This window comes from Epargyreus clarus, unplaced genomic scaffold, assembly GCF_041222505.1.
Source record: "Epargyreus clarus isolate Ecla_fem2 unplaced genomic scaffold, WU_Ecla_fem_2.2 ptg000003l, whole genome shotgun sequence".
Classification (NCBI taxonomy): Eukaryota; Metazoa; Arthropoda; class Insecta; order Lepidoptera; family Hesperiidae; genus Epargyreus; species Epargyreus clarus.
This window is the reverse complement of record NW_027332211.1, coordinates 17,970,425-17,987,878: the sequence shown is the minus strand read 5'-3', so window position 1 is coordinate 17,987,878 and position 17,454 is coordinate 17,970,425. Positions and strand designations below refer to the sequence as shown.

General features: G+C 39.7%; 1 protein-coding gene across 7 annotated transcripts; it reads right to left on the bottom strand.

Moving 5' to 3' along the window:
• Nucleotides 1–3,269: 3,269 nt before the first annotated feature.
• On the bottom strand, nt 3,270–16,884 carry LOC140756318 (bromodomain-containing protein 7). 7 transcript variants are annotated; one of them, XM_073091802.1, is made up of 13 exons: nt 16,711–16,884; nt 15,990–16,129; nt 15,444–15,563; nt 14,785–14,991; nt 13,780–13,980; nt 12,478–12,501; nt 8,234–8,390; nt 7,516–7,653; nt 6,376–6,516; nt 5,723–5,859; nt 4,981–5,165; nt 4,040–4,218; nt 3,270–3,482 (listed from the first exon to the last, which is right to left on the bottom strand). In XM_073091802.1, the coding sequence occupies exons 1-13, from the start codon at nt 16,736–16,738 to the stop codon at nt 3,397–3,399; spliced, it is 1,743 nt and encodes a 580-aa protein (XP_072947903.1). In that variant the 5' UTR covers nt 16,739–16,884; the 3' UTR covers nt 3,270–3,396. The 7 variants fall into 7 exon arrangements, with proteins under 7 accessions (XP_072947903.1, XP_072947910.1, XP_072947904.1 ...); XM_073091809.1 differs by having other exon boundaries at nt 16,011–16,129; XM_073091803.1 differs by having other exon boundaries at nt 15,990–16,117.
• Nucleotides 16,885–17,454: the final 570 nt, after the last annotated feature.

Below are 17,454 nucleotides of genomic sequence, written 5' to 3'. Positions count from 1 at the left end.
TCGCACGCGAAATTAATTCCCACGTGTCCCCTTGGGTCAGAATAAGCAACGACCCGGTGATCCAATCACACCAGCATAATAGGTCACCTGTCCCCCAGTCGATCAATTGCGCCCGCGCATCGATCGTCGGTGATTAGGCGCGTGTGAGTGCGCCGGCGCGCGCGATCACACGCGCTGCGCACGCGCCGGTTACGGGATTAAAGTAGGGTTGCCATCTCTGCATAGGGACTTTTTGATTCGATGATTAATGGGGCTAGTGCACTTATTGTTTACAATAGTTATAGTAGTGCAATAATGTTAATAAACATCAATATCATCATCATTATCATCATAATGTTTATTAACATTATTGCTATCTTTAATTATATGAATATTGGCAAACGTTCATTTTAATCATTTTTTTTCTTTTTTTTATAAAAACGCATGTTATGACGACAAAAAAAACCTTCCTATTAAACATACTTTTCCGAGGCGTTCCAGCTTAGTCCTCAGGAGTAAAGGCGCATCTGTGGCCGACCTCCGGTACGAATATCGAATCCTATCTGGAGTCGATTACAGATGTCCATGGGCGGCAGTAGCCACTTACCATCAGGTGGACTGCATGCTCGTCTGCTACTCCATATTATAAAATAATAGCTTTTTGTCGTCGACTCGTACCTAACAACAGTTTGCGCAAGGGACCTTGGGACGTAACGAACGCCATTTATTTATTTATTTATTGTTTAATGTTAAGAAGAACGGTTATGCACCAATTAAACTTATTAACAATCATTATAAATACATTATATAGACAGATAAAAATAAATTATATTCACAATGTCGATGTTAATACGAGTAATAATAAAAAATAATTGTAATAATAATGTCAATGATGAAACAAGATAAGTTATGAAAATACAATAGTTAAGTATTAAATATCACATTTGAATTCAATAGTTAGTAACATATTAATAATTATATAAAAAAGAATACAAAACAATACAAAATACAATTTAAGATGAACATTAAGTGATAATTGTCGATCTCAAAATAGAAGAAAAAACAATATTATTTTTCAGTGTGTTAAGACACACTTTTAACACGTTTGGCCATGAATCCGCAAAAATATCAAAGTCAGGAAAAGCTTTCAGGAGAGCGCCGATAGCTGAGAGAATACGGGGTATCGGTGAATTTGCGCGCCCAACTGTTTTTCTAAATAGAACCACAAGTAATTCATGCTTACGGCAGCGGTAGTAATTGCTTGGGGCGAAAAGTTGAACCAACTCACTTAGGAAATCAGGAGTATCGATCATCCCTCTGTAGATTTTGAATGCAGTTACTAATTGATCGTTCGCTCTTCTGGTCTTAAGCGAGCTATAGCCAAAACATCCCAGGAGGAATGCCGTGGGGTACATGGAATGGGTAGTATCCAAAGTTACGTGTGTAAAGGGATCTTAGAAATGCTTTCTGAACCTTCTCAAGTAGTAGTTTATTATAAATTACAAAACGTATCTGCGTCATAGGATACGTTGTATTTCATACGACGACCCGCGTGGCGGAGCGGTCACCATGCCGGTCTGACGCGCAGAGGGTCCCGGGTTCGATCCCCGGCCAGACAAATTTCTAAATGATGAATTTAGATTTCTGTTTCTGGGTCTGGGTGTTTGTGTATTTGTCTCTGTGTGTGTCCATAGCACCCACGATACAGGGAATCCTTGTGTGGGACTGTGAGTGTAGAAAGCGTTTGTAGAAAGCGTTGTGGAATACTCGGAACACTATCAATGTACCTACAGCAGAAATGGAACTAGTGGGAACTATTTCAGTGCGCACAATATAGTCCAAGACTACTTAAAAAGATAATAGTAGGGAAAATCAGGCTCAATTTGAATTCTTAGAACAAACGGTTTGAATGGCCACAAAATTTCGTAACGTTCAAAAACATATTACTAACGCTACCAGCCCAAACCTACGTCATAAAATTATAAGCTTCATTCAAGGCTTTTCTAGTCATCAAAAAAAAAATCAGATTAAATGTTCAGTAGATTTGTTATTTTTGACCGGACGAATAATAACTACGAATAACATTTACAGCTACTTATATCGTAGATTTCGTTTGCTAATACAAACTTATTAATTTCTACTGCATAGTGTATACGTTGTACCATTAACATCGTCATATCTCGACGATCATTGACTCTCCGCATTAGATGGGTTACTAACACACTTGCCGCAGGGGCAATCTAGGGTGTATGGCGGTCGTGGCGATATCGGGAGTATCTCCACACACTTTTGCCTGCTGTGCAGTATTCCAGAGCATGTTGAACTGTTTAAGTCCGCGTTTCCCAACCTGTGGTCCGCGGACTCCTGGGGGTCCGCGAGTATATGTATGGGGGTCCGCGGTGTCATCTCTGGACCATACATAAATCGCTCATTAAATGCAAAAGGGCCGCTTTACTGCTGTTTTCAACCACATACCTATGTGAAAAGGCATTATCTACTCTTGTTTATACAAAAAACAAATACAAAAATAGATTACAAGTAGAATCTGATTTGAGATTACAGCTTAGTAGCAACATCAACCCGAATATTCCTGATTTAGTTGCAAAAAAGCTTATATTTTTCATAAAAACAGTTATAATTACCTTCTGTATTTGTTTTCTTTTTTGTATCTGTAATAACAAAGATAAATACCTAATCCGTTTTTTTTTGTTGTTTATTTTATTAAGGGGGTCCGTGAAAACTGTGCGTGATTTCCTAAGGGTCCGTGGACTGAAAAAGGCTGGGAAACGCTGGTTTAGGTTATGGCGGCACGGGCAATCTAGGGCCAAGGGTGGTCTCGAGACTCTGCTGCTGTGTCGCAGGAACGACTTCGGAGGCAATTAAGGATCACACTCTAACACCCTAGACTGCACCTTTGAAGCAATATGAGCTATAAGAAGCGGGTCTTTCTTAGTTTTAGAAAGAGTCCGGGGAGCCTGAATGAGGCGTAAATAAGTTACATATGACTTGGAAAAAAGGTTGATTAACAAAAAACAATAAAGTTACTTAATATTTATTTATTTACATAATTATGTAATGTTATGATTCCTAAATATATTTTGTTTGATTACAGTAATAATGACAATATGACAATGTATTGATAAACAATAATAAAAATGATAAATTATATTTCACTATTATCTATGTGCGTAGAAAACAAATTAAGTTATTACTTAAAAAAAGTTTTAATATGTAAATGCACAAAATAATACACTAAAATCATATTTATTAACGATTACATTGTGTGTAACACGCCTGAATGACCGGATTCTGTATTTTTTCATTCATTCATTGTAGTATCTTCCCTTGGTGTTACTAACATTTTGATGCAAGTATGTAATGAGAATATTAAACTATAGTGTTCTTGTCTGGTGTCCGTCACTTGTCGTGACTGGATCGTGAGTCCCGATCGGATGCGAGCTCGTGTGCTTGCAACTCGAAGTCGTCCACCGCCATTGGGGTATCTGCAAATATCCACACTTGCTGTTTACTTGATTATCACTCTATGAACGTTACGATTTTAACCAAATTTTATTGTTTTAAGGTTGTTTTTTAAAATGAATATTGGGAATAACTATGATGGGTATAATATCGTTATTTATCGTTAGTAAGTGTAAAGGAACAACATGATATATATATTTTTTGGTTTTATTACTGGTATTACTTATTTATTCACTTACTCCCTCGTTCACTGTTACGTTAACTCACTCTACATTTTATTAGCTATCTTGTTCAGTCATTCAATCATATAGTCCCTCCTGTTTTGTTCACTCATTCACTCATTTAGTCACTCTAGAATTCGATTTATGCGTGTTTACGCGTCTCTGTGTGTACCTCTTGCATGTCTCCCTCTTTCTGTATTTATATATATAAATGAGTTTTTGTGTGTGTGTATTTGTACGCTCGTGCGTGCATGCATGGGTTCGTGCGCGTGTGCGTTCTAATGTAAATGACGTCGTATATTCACTCGCGTGTTCCTGTATATACATTTGTTTCCGTGTGAGCGTGCATGTGTCCTCACCGAGGTGTTCGAGCGTGACGCCCATGGCGGCGCGCAGCGCGGGCAGCGGCGCGACGTGTCGGGGCGGCACGCGCGCCAGCATGCCGCGCAGCCAGCCCGCCGCCAGCCGCGCCAGCTCGCGCTCCGCGCCGCCCGCGCGCGCCGCCAGCGACAGGTGCCACGGCGGCGTCGCTGATAAACTGACGGGACAAATACATTATTATACATCATCAACTTATTACTTTTCCACTGCTGGCACAGATCTCCTCTCATAATGAGAAGGATTAGACCATAGTCCACTGTGCTGGCCAAGTGCGAATTGGTAGACTACACGTACCTTTGAAAACTTTTTTTTTTAAGATTTGTCAGGTGTGCAGGTTTCCTTACGATGTTTTCCTTCACCGTTTAAGGAAGTGATAATTAATTTCTAATACGCAAAATACTTCGAAAAATCAGAGGTGCGTGCCTGGGATTTGAACCTCGGACCTTTCAATCAAAAGTCTGAATTTCTTAACCACTAGGCTACCACTGCTTTTTTACACAATTTATAGAGGTTTAAAGCATAAGTAGATTAGAAAAACATAATCAAGATGCAAACAATTCTGAAAAAATTACGCAATCGAGTAGTAGATAAAGTAGGTAAAAAAATAACGCTGCTTAAATAATGTTCTCTTCAAGTATTTTATAATTAAAATCAAATTACATGACCGATAAAACTATGTATCAAAAATATATTGATATGTTGTCCCAAACACGCCTAAAAATATATCTTTATCCAATTTTATACTATAAATATATACATAAACAATACTTTTACACCCCTATAATTAAATAGCTCACTAAATTATATTTTAAAACCTCAAATATAACAGACATGTGCATTACCCTCAGCTTAATTGCATGGCCATTTCCCCTTTAAATTTTATAAACACTGACAAATATGCAGCAAATAATCTACATACCGGTCCCTCTGCTCCTTCTCGAGCTTGACGAGCAGATCGTACGTGTGGTTGAGGGGCGCGGAGATGCCGTAGTCGTGGTGCGCGGCGAGGATGTCATCCTCGAGCTCGGCCAGGAAGTCCACGTCCACACCCAGCGCGCTCAGCCCGCGCAGCTGCTCGAGGTCAATCTTCACCTTCGACAGGTCCTGAAGACCAAACACAAAGGGTAAGTAGTGTAGATGTTACTAGGGATGTTCCGTAACCGAAATTATGGGATATCCGAAATAAAACGATGGACGATATCCCATATATTCGAATAATTTCCTACGCCTACGCTGTTCACATACTTTACAAATAAAATCAAATAAGTATGATTTGATTTTATCAATTTATCCGAAACCAGAACACAGCACTTGACACTGCTTGTGTTAGACATAAATAGTAATAATAAAAGGCATGAATATATGTATACACAAAATCCAAATACATAGGTTCCAATATATGTTGACATTAAAATTAATAATTACTCTGAAAAATATATGTTTTTATAAAAAAGTATGTAATACCAAATATTTCATTAGCAACTAAAGACCATCAGTTAAGTATTTTTTTTTTATTACATAGAAGAAGCAGACGAGCAGTGCAGTCCACCTGATGGTAAGTGGCAGCAGCGCCTAATACTGCTGTTATTAGAATGTTGTGAAGGAATATTTAGCTACCATTTCTTTGATTAAAAAAAAAGAAAAAAAATTGAAAAGCATACCGGTTCCTCCTTAGGTGGAGGCTGTTCAGCCTGTTGCTTCTTGTCGGGGAACAATGCCTCCATGTCGTAGATGGCCGTCCAGGGCGAGTCGGGCGCGAACCGCAGCATTTCCTCGTTCCCTTGACCAGTTTCTGAAGCTGGTGAAATAAAGATATATGAAATTACGTATAAATCTACTTAACATAATAGTAACGCTTCCTTCATGATAACTTGGTTACATTTTTTGGAGATGTTCGTATACCCAGTTAATATCTAGCCAAGCAGCACCCACAGTGTAAAACGGTAACATTTACTTTTCTTAAGTGATACTAGATATTATTTGTAAAGTGTTTTTCATGTGAAAGGATCAATTTGATTGTTTGAATACAAGGATAGAAAAACTGGCCTCAATAGAAATTTTAACTATGCCACATTTGTGTATCATTGTACTTACTATATTTCAATCAATACAATGCTTTAATCTTATTCCATCCCATATTTTTTTCACACACAATGTAATTTCTAAACAAAGTTTTAGTACACAAAATTGCATTATTGTAAGTTGGTCCATTACTTAGTTATAGATTTATAGTAGCATTATTTTTTCTCTTTGGACAATTTGATTTGAATGTATACATCGTTCAATCGTGCTTATGTACATATTTGTTACTTACGTAAAGTGTGATATATGAGGTGAGATTCTTCCTTGGTGAGCGTGGCGAAGGTGCCGTCGTAAGCGGGCGCGTACGAACTGAAGGGCCCGTAATTGAGCGGCTTCACGCACTTCGCCAGGTTGCGCCGGTCTTCGCGGGGTGCTGCGGAATTAACAACGAAAATTATGAAGTAAAATGAAATATATTTAATATTTATTTTGTATAGGCCAATGACGGCACTTACAAATTGTCAGTTACAATATTTTTCTTAAACTACTACCGGATCGGAACGCGACCTCTACTGAGAAGATCCGGTAATAAACTCAGTGGGTTTGTCTTTTTTTTTAATAATTATTATTTCCTTTTTTCCTTTTTTTAATGTAGTTGCTATATACATAACAGTCTTATCAGCCACATAAATTATACTCTTGATAGAAGTAAAAAATAAAGTGATGCTTTTCACATTCAGAGTACCACACTAAGATTATGTTCTTGGTGCTATAGACACAGATTAATGTGTGCCTTGACAGCCAGAACCTGAACAAAAATCAAATTCATCATTCTGATGTCTACCTGGACAATTGAATCAACTAAGATAACAATTTGACTAATTTGCATTAGAACTCGTCCGACTTACCAATACACACAACTTCCTGTTTTTACAGAGGTGATGAGCACTAATGTATATGCTCATCTATAATTTCACTTACTGTTACTTAAATTCATTTTTTTTGTAATATTGGATTAGCACACAATCATGCAGTCCATTTGATGATAAGTGGCTACAGCCGCCAATGAACATCTCTAATCATCTCTAATCTAACCTCAGATAGGATTCGATTCTTACCTGAAGACATAGATGTATGTGCTGCTACCCTTGAGGCCTTCAAACCATAATATACTCGTAGCTGCGCTTAATATTGCTGTTATTAGGTAGAAGTGTCATCATGGCGGAGTTCCCATGGAGTCACCATGGAGAGCTCCGGTTGTGTTCCATCGGAGATCCTGGAGTGCTCCAACAAGCGTTGAGGACGGTCACCGGAAGCGTTTTAGTACGGTAAAAGTCCCACATAACCCGTCGTCGCTGCCACGGCGTCGGGTACCTTTTGAAGGTTCCCCCTCGTAAACAAAAAAAAAAACAGTTTAACAATAGCCACGTACTGTGCAGCGTGCCGGTGCCCTGCGCCAGCTTGCCGAGGTAGCGGCCCAGCGTCAGCGGCTTGTCCTCGCCCTCGCCCGCCGCCGCGCCCGTCACCACGCACAGCGTCGTCTTGCCCTCCGCGTCCATGCGCGGGAACGCTGGGAAACATTATATACATTCATTAATAAATGTTAGGTTAGGTTAGTGAACAAAAAAAAAGGTTAGGTTAGGTTAGGTTAGACAAAATAAGAACCAGGTGAACTGAAGACATAATGAAGAATAATAGACTTAGATTTCAAGTTAGGTAGCAGACTGTTAGATTTAATATTAAGGAAGTCGTAGGAACACTAATCAGAGGAGACCCATGTTGCACATTCTCTTGCCTAAAATATCTTGTCAAAAAAAACATTACCAAAGAGAAAATAAATATAGTTCAGAAAACTAAAAAACACGCTTTTATGATAAAATCAACTAAAAAGTAGAAAATAATTTTCAATCTAGGAATCAATTATGGAACAGTAAATAGTATAATTGTGGAAAAAGTGTGGGGTGCTTTTCGAAAACTGATAAGTGGAGCACCCCACGCTTTTTTCACAATTATACTATTTACTCTATAATCATAACAATATAATCATTCAATCACAATAATATAATAATTCTCCCGGCGGGAGATCCCTTTGGCAAACTACCTTATGGACAACCAGGTAAGAATATGTGGAAATAGAGTCTACAACTTACCTTTTTTAGCCAGCCGCCTCCTATGCTGTTCCCTGGCCGCTTCCATCTTAATCTTGACGCTATCCCCAGAGTCCTGGCGGTCCTGACCTCCATCAGACACCACCTCGGCCTCGGAGCCCCCGCTCTTGATCGGGCTGTTCCGCTTCAAGACTTTGTGCTGTGGAACAGGGCGCACAGTTGCTTGTTTTGTACTAACGTCAATACCATCGAATTGGTGTGTAGTACGTGTGATATGTACATAAGCGATGGGGCGAACGGTTTGAGGGAAAACTGTTTAGTGTTGACAAAGTAATTATATAATTTATCTCTATAGTGATAAACTGTTTTGAAAACTAATGGAAAATAATTCTAATTTCTGAATGTTTTTTTTTCTTTTTTTTTGATCATATCCTTAATATTTAAATAAAAAATGACGTCACAAAATTGGTAATTTAAATAACGAAAAATGTCATGTTAGGCTTAGATCTAAACACATATCTATGTCAAGGTAGAGTAGCAAAAGTAAATTAAACGTGCAACGAGTTATTTTATTCATTAAATCACCAAAAAAATTTGAAAAAGCAATCTCTTTGTAAATGTTTTTTTGGACATTGAAAAAAATAAAAGGACTTTTAGCATATTATAAAAAGACGCGAAATAAAATTGTTAGCAAACCCACTCGTGGAAATGTTGTTGTCATGCAAATGCATTTTGTTTTGTTTCTTTTTTTTGTTTATCACATATACTACACACCAATTGCATGCACTAGAGGGTTCACGTAGGTCTTAGACATAATGGTCAGGGTCATTTGAAAAGACTACACCTTGGGAAATCTTTATAGACATAAATAAATCTAACTGTAAGTATTGAAGAATGTAAGAACTCATATCATCATACTGTTATTCAATGTCACTGCGAGCAATATTTTTTATAATTATTAGATTATTATCTGTGAAAGAGAGGTTAATAAATATTATAACCGTCAATTTTTAAATGCCACCCCCTTTTTTTTTTTTTTTTTTTTTTTTTTTTGGTTACGAGGGGGAAACCTTCAAAAGGTACCCTATGCCGTGGGAGCGGCACGGGGTTATGTGGGATTCTTACCGCACTAAAACCCCCCCGGTGGCCGTCCTCGGCGCTGCGTAGAGAACTCCGGGATCTCCAAAGGAACGCAACCGGAGTCCTCTTAGCGCGTTGCCCCATCGGGCTCTGCTCAGGTGAGCTTGACGCTCGCCACACCGTCTGGTGGGCACGACGGTATGCGGCCACACATACCGCCGTCCTTCCCGGGGTCACTAGCCGGGCAGTTCGAGCTCCCACTCTTGCCGCCCGCAACCCCGGAAGCCCCTTTTAGTCGCCTCTTACGACAGGCAGGGGATACCGTAGCCCTATTCTGGTCCCGGAACTACAGGGACACCGCGCCGGTGGACGTTATCTACGCCCGCGGCGACTCCTCCTCCGAGCGGGTTCAGCGCGCTCCCTAGCTCGCTCGGCGTCTTCCTTCGCGGACATGACTATGTCGCAGAAGGTGATCATGCCTTCCCAGGCTTCGCTGCGCTGAACCATCGCTCCAACAATGGCGGCTGGAGACAGGTCCGGTCCCACTTTTGACACGAGGATCCGCCGCTGAGACTCCCACGCTGGGCAGTACTGCAGCGTGTGCTGTGCGGAATCCTCGTGGTGCCCGCAATGATGGCACTGGGCAGTCTCCTCCCTCTGTATCCTGTTCAGATACTCACCGAAACAGCCATGTCCGGTGAGTATCTGGGTCAACCTGAAGGTGACACGACCTTTGGCAATGAGCCAAGCCCGAAAGTTCGGTACGATAGCATCGACCACCCGTTGGCGTATGTTACGCGGTTCCAATAGCCGATCTCGCCAGCACCTCAGAGCGCGCCACCTGGCTCTCCTCCGAAGCACTTCGACCGTTTCTTCCGTGAAGGGTTCAGTCCTCTGACGGAGGAAGCGGATCTTATTAAAGACCCGAGCATCCATATCCGCCAGAATGTCTAGGGGCGGAAACCGCCCCAGGACTGTCGCCGCCTCGTACGATATGGTACGATATCCCCGGGCGACTCTGATCGCGATCGTACGTTGCGCGGAGTTAAGTTTCCGCGCAAGACGCCGGCAGCCAGACAACCTGTCCGACCATACCGGCGCCCCGTAGAGGGCGATCGAGCGTATCACACCCGCGTAGAGGCGGCGGACTTCTTCCCTTGGTCCCCCGAGATTTGGCAGCAGTCTGTGCATAGCACCCGCTACCTTATGAATCCGGGGGACGAGACGGTCAAAGTGCTCGTTGAAGCGCCAGCGGCCGTCCAGTGTTAGGCCAAGGTACTTCATGTACCTGCCTATCCGGACGTCCGTATCACCGACACGCACTGAGGTCTCAGCTGGTACGATACTCGGCCTGCGGCCGTGGAACCACATCGCCTCGGTTTTATGGGACGCTATCTGGAGGCCCAACCTGTGGATGTTCTCTACGACGCGTGCCACCCCGAGCTCTGCTAGCCGAGCCGTCCTGCTGAAACACTCCCCTTCGGTGAGGACGAGGGTGTCGTCGGCATAGCAGACGATGCTCACTCCATCCGGGAGCACCGTTCTCAGCACCGCGTCGTAAGCGATATTCCACAGCAATGGCCCCAGTACCGAACCCTGCGGTACCCCGCGCACGACGCTCCTCCCGCGAACGCTCCCATAGCGGCCTGGGAAGCTGACGCGTCTGTCCGACAGATACGCCTTCAGGACATTCCGCAAATAGGAAGGCACCTGATGGACAGACAGCCCGTCCATAATCGCACTCCAGGGTAGAGAGTTAAAAGCGTTGACTATATCAAGGCTAACCGCCAAGACTACTCTACCCTGGGAGATGGCCTGCTCTGAGAGCGTGCGGACTCGGAGGATCGCGTCGACAGTCGAGCGCTGCTGCCGGAAGCCGAACTGGTTTTCGGACAGGTCCGGGCCGTGGCATACAAGATGCTGGCTAATCCGGGCGGAGATGATCCGCTCGAATAGCTTGCCCGCCTCGTCCAACAGGCAAATGGGTCTGTACGCTGATGGAGAGTCTCGAGGCTTGTCCCGTTTGTGCAATAGTACTAACCTCGCCCGCCTCCACTCTGACGGAAAACTTCCGTACTGGAAGCAGGCGGTGAACAGTCTTCGCAGCCTCCCCTCCAGCACTGTCAGCGCTAAGACCCAAGCCTGCCATGGGATTCCGTCCGGCCCCGGCGCAGTATTTCGCTTCGACATGCGCTTAACGGCACCGTCGAGCTCGCTCTCCGTCACCGCCAGCTCCTCAGACCAGGCGGGGAGATCCGGCAGCGCCGCGGAGAAACCCGACTCGTCAGTGGTTCCTGGGAACAGGCTGTCCACCACTGTGTCGACGAAAATCGGGTCGAGGGTTTCCGTCAGTGGAGGCACCCATGGACGTAGCCTACCGAGCACCATCTTATAAGGGCGCCCCCATGGGTCTCGGTCCAGCCCCTCCACGAGTGCGCTCCAGTTCCGGGCCTTGCTGTCGGCGATAGCGCCCTGAAGCAGTGTTGTTGCGGCCCGGTACTCTACGTACTTCTCCTGCCGTTCCGCGGCGCTAGCCGTTCGGCGTCGTCGAGCCCGAGTGTACTGGCGTCGAGCTTGCAGGCAGGCTGCGCGCAACCGTGCGATGCGCTCCGTCCACCAGTACACAGGGCGTCTCCAGCCAGGTCTGACCCGCGGCATCGCGGAATCGCAGATGGCCGTCATGTCATCCCTGAGCCGGATCGCCTCCTCTTCGGGATCGACCTGGGTATCCCCCAAATGCCACCCCCTACACAAAACAATTACATTTCATATCATGTGTCATAAAAATAAACGAAATATTAGAAGGTATTGTTAACTTCCCAAAATATTGAAACCAATATTTTTCATGTAGTATTTAATTTTATACGTCTACATAAGTAATAAAAATTATTAATTCCGGCTTAACAAAGGAAATCACTTCGTCGTTCTAAAAAATTTACCTATACATAGTCTTAAATTACGTTTTGTATTTTGGACCCAAAAGCATCTTACTTACAAACCAACCTTTGGATGACTTAGGTCAAATTTATAATTTTTCTTACAGATCTAAGACCATTCCGAAAATAAAAGAAACAACCACAGCCTACCTGGATGGAACTCAAAATCTTTTCAAACAACCCCAACACAACACATAGACTAGACGTCGTAAGCCAAACTCGCTAAGTACTAGGTGCTCCACTACGAAATATATATATCATGTTGCAAACCTTTTTGCCGTACATCCTAAGCGGCTGCGTTGCAAAAACGTTATTCATAAACAAATTTGTTCACTCACTAATGTCAATTGGAAATTTCATAAGAATTATTCGCATGTTTTTGGAATAAAAATCGCCTAAGTGCGGGTAGTGGGAAAATAATTTACTTTATTTGTCATTTTCGTACTCCTAAAATTAATATAACCTGTAATGCTCATAAGCTTTTAATTTTTGTGCTGGAAGTTATACTTCTTTTGGCTTATTTTATCAAAATCCGATGAGAGTATTTTTTTCTAATGGAATAAAAGTTGCGTGAGCAGAACCACAAAATGAAGTTAGTATTAAAAAAAATATATTATTTACAAGTATCTGTTTTGATGAGTTTTAGCGTTTCAGAACTGATGGCGTTCTAAGTCGTACATTTAATTTTTATAAAAATATCAAATATTTTAAAACCCGTTTTTATAAAAAAAAATTCAAACAATTTAAACATACTTATTGTCAATATATTATACCTAAATTCGTACATTCGATACGCTACACTGAAAACCAGTTTTTTTTATTCGCCAAAGAAGTATAACTTCTTTTATGTTTACATAAGTACATACATTCTTTTTATTATATTTTTAACTGTGCTATTATAAATACGCAAATTAAAATAGATTATAAATGAGTTTGATTTATTAATTATTCTAATTCTAATTGATCTTATAGTTTAACAAGATATTTAATATTTTGTAGGTAATACAATTTAAGTGAACTTACATCCACATGTCATGCGGTAATGAACAATAGTACCTATTTAATTAATAATATTGATGATGATTGATTTCATGAAAATTTAGATTTTTTATAATGTTATCATAATTTAATTTACATTGTAAGTATTTAACTTAACCTATACCCATAGATAAGTATAGATATCTCACTGCCTTGTAATTGAAGGAAGCCATTAAATGGCTTAAACGGCTGACAATTATGTTAGCCATTTAATGGCTGTCATGGTGTAATTTACGCGGAACAATGCCGACATACGCAGATAAGCGATGCAAAAACACGAAATCGAAAAAGAACACACGAAAAACACGAAATCGAAAAAGTCCGGAGAAATATCGTTTCATTCGTAAATGATCTTCAAACTTAATTTTTTTAATATTTCTCAAACACGAAAATAGATGACAGTGACAATTTCAATTGTCAAAACTGGTTACATTTTCTTATTAGGAGTGAGTAATCTTTACTAATCTATGCCTATACCCTTATAAAATATATATAAGAAAGAATAATAAAAGCGTAATAAATAGTCATGCTCACCACATCCATTTTCCCGATGTCGAAGCCGAGTTCCCTGATTGGTATCTCGTACATGTAGGTGAGGATGTCCCCCATGGGCCTGAGCTTCTGTGGTGTGAGCTGCTTGAGCCCCGCGTGGAGCAACCTCCGAGCTGCCTTGTGGTAGACAGTGCCTGGCTTGTTGTACTTCATTGCGTTGTTGCACATCACTTTGAAGTCGCTCTGTTTGGAAAATCTTATATATAAAATTTTGTCACAATGTTAGTTACAATAGCCCTCCGAAAGGGCACCCTTAACATTTCTATTCGAGCGGTACAGATGACCATAGGCAATAGTAACCACTTACCATAGGACCAACTGCATTGGCTATTTCCATTTCATACGAAAAAATAATTTAGCAGCCTTCAGGGCTCGTACACAAAACTGCGATGCGACGTCGCATCGTAAAAATCTGCAAGCTCCCTCGACGCATCGCAAGAACTTGCGAATTAATTCGCATCGCACATTCCTGCGATGTTTCGTCACACTTGTTGACGCCATTTTTAGTTTGTTCTGAGACAGCATGTGGGAAAGACGTACAGACCTGTATTTGTTGGGTGGGAAGACGTATGTAAAAAATGACAAAGTACGTCGTTGACTTTTTTTATATTACTGATTGAGGAGCGTCCTGTTCTTTGGGAAACTAAATATAAAATAAGTGATATATGATAAATGGATGAACCCAAAAATGTTCTTTGTTACTCTTTCCTGTATCTCTTAAGCAATAACAAAAGTGCAGACTTCTATTTACGATCCATGTCACGATCTAATTTTCGAAATACGTTCCATACGGTTGACGGTTGTCGAAAGAATGGTCACCCTGGGAGACTATGCCGCACGATATCGCTTCGCAGCAATTCGTGTCGCAATTTTCTGCGTTGCGAATTCGCATCGCGTCGCATCGCAGTTTTGTGTTCAGCCCTCAATGGAATATTTTTATGCCTTTTATTAGAATTAATATCATAACAAAAAATCATCATTACTTACAATAAAACAATTCAATGACTTGTACTCATTGTCATCAATTTTCTGTTTCATGGTGGAGAAGTCCATGGGCCTCTTGATGATAGTGGAGTAGCCAGGTGCAAAGTTGTCGTTCACCGGCCATGCAAAGAACTGATGGGGATCTCTCTTCTCCAGGTTACGGAGAAGTTGCTCCAGGAGGCGCGACAGGGGGCGCCGCTTTTGACTGGCCTGAGGTAATAAAATGAGCTATGTACTTAAAAAAATAACAAAATACTGTATAATAAATACTGTAATTAGTGATTACATAAACATTTTTAGTTTGCCTCAATGACACACTACTTTTGTTCCTGTGTACTGATTTCAAGTATGCATTGCATTACCTATTACAAAGCTGATGGGATTATTTGTTTGTAGTTTGTCCTATATGAAGAGTTTTTTAAATATAATGATTTATTAAAATTGGTTATATGAGATACAAGAGATATTAGTTTTAACAAGACATAATGATGATAATACTTAATGACACATGATGTTAATACTTGATACCCAGAGATTAAACTTTTTTCTGATCTAATCCAAGGCTCTATCTGTAGTTAATAGCAGTAATTAAAAACATTCTATATTTATAAGATAATAAAAAAAAACTAAAATAAACAATAAACAATATTTGGATTATTTACCTTAAGAACACATGTGCGAGGTTCCCTGTGAGAGGCTGGTGAGTTAGGTCCGGGGCTGGAGCGCCTGACAGTCTTCTTTGGGAGACTCTCCTCATCTGAGTCATCTTCATCTGATTTTATCTGCAACACCAGTTCACTCATTAATTCTTACAAGCAGTGTGTAAGTGAACTATTTTTAACTGTCATTCCTCTTTCAAAAGTTGGATTCAAACATAAGAGATTTTTTTTAAGACTGTCATGTTGTATAATTAAAAACTTATTTATTAACATGCTTTGAGTCAAAAATTTAATATTACAAGAAAATTACGTAAAATGGTATTGGGAAATTTATAAACTTCCAGAATGTAGGCTGGCTAATTATTTTTATTTCTACCAAAAAGCTTAAAAATAGCATTGAATATAAGTCACTTACGAATCAGTCATATCACCACAGTCATTCAAATATCTATACAAATTTTATACAAAAGAAATGCTGTTTTTCTACATACAATATTACCCAGTATCTTTCATTTTCATCCAAATAAGTAATAAAAGGAAAATAATTACAGTTTTCTTTTCATGGCGTACCATATCCACTTCACGGCGTCTTTTCTTCTTCTTCTTCGGCTTATCATCAGAGTCCCGACGTTCATCTGTGGCCGAGTACTCCATATCACTCATCTCTAGCACCTCCTCTGTAATTTTACCTTTATATACTTCTTTAGAACCTTATTACTTGTTAGCGTAATAAGTATATTATGTGTTTATTGGCATAATTTTAAAAATCTATTTCATTATCTATAAAATAATAAATATAATGTGAACAAGTTATTGTATGAGTTAAGTGAGATTATAGTGTGGGCATATTTGTTTGTATATGTTACCACCTTATTCAAGAGACGAAAACACTCTGTTAGAAAGAATAAAAATAAGTTACATTCATATTTGTAAAATTAAATCTTTTACACAAATTCCATTTTAACTAACATCGAAATTGTAGAAATTTAGTTACTTCAAAGATTTAAAGCGTTATAACCACCTCCTTTTTGAAGTCGGTTAAAAAATAGGATCATCTAACGACGCGCTAAGCAAAAACTACTGTAATGATAAAACTGACTGTAAGAGGTTAGTTCTAATAAGTTGAGCCTAGATTAAGACTAAATCAAACATATAAACACAGATCAATCATATAAATGTTAATAATAATATAGGAAGTTTACATGAACCCTAGCGAACAATTGATAGCACAAATAAAACAACGCTAACAAAATAGGTAAAATCCACTTACTGCAACTAAGTTTGTCCGTTTCATCCATTTTTATTGTATAATTTAACTTGAGGTAATAATTAAAGATACATTTAACATGGATTACATAAAGTTTAAGTTAGATTATTAAAAACAACTATGAAAGAAACATAATAGAAACCCAAGCCGACACAATTTTTTAACGTAAAGCGTACTGACATATGTCAACGTGACGTAATAGAGAATCTTGACAATTGACAGTTTTTTACTTTTATGGCTTTGTCATCCGTACGACTCAGCCAATAAGTATTAAATAATATTAGGAAAAACTAAAGCAAAAAGTTAGAAATTTATTAATTATTTGGATCTATGATGCTTAATAGATATTATATTTGTTTGATTAAAAATAAGCTACATTTATTGCTGTACATGCTGTAACCATTTAATTCTACAAAATAAATTACGGGCCACGAAAAGTTACAAACACAAGTACATCCAAATCTAAAATAAATTTCAATTTATTATTCAGATTTTTGACTACCAGGAGATTGAATCCGGACTCTGTGTGTTAAACTGATAGTATGATTACCGCTATAAAACATTATTATGTTAATTTAATTTTTTTGGTAATAATTATGTTTCATAGTTTCAAATTGCAGATATTAAAAATAATTTGGAACAAGAAAATAATAATAAATGAGAAATATACCTTCATATAGAAAATTGATTTAAGTCCCTTGTAAAATCATAATAACATGATGAATACAGAGAAAGCAGAAGCTTATG

Coding starts and splice junctions, on each gene's coding strand:
- LOC140756318 (XM_073091802.1), bottom strand. CDS start 16,738: ATGGATGAAACGGACAAACTTAGTTGCA. Junction 14,992..15,443: donor CTCGCACATGTGTTCTTAAG/GTAAATAATCCA, acceptor TTATTACCTCAG/GCCAGTCAAAAGCGGCGCCC. Junction 6,517..7,515: donor GGGCACCGGCACGCTGCACA/GTACGTGGCTAT, acceptor TTAATTCCGCAG/CACCCCGCGAAGACCGGCGC.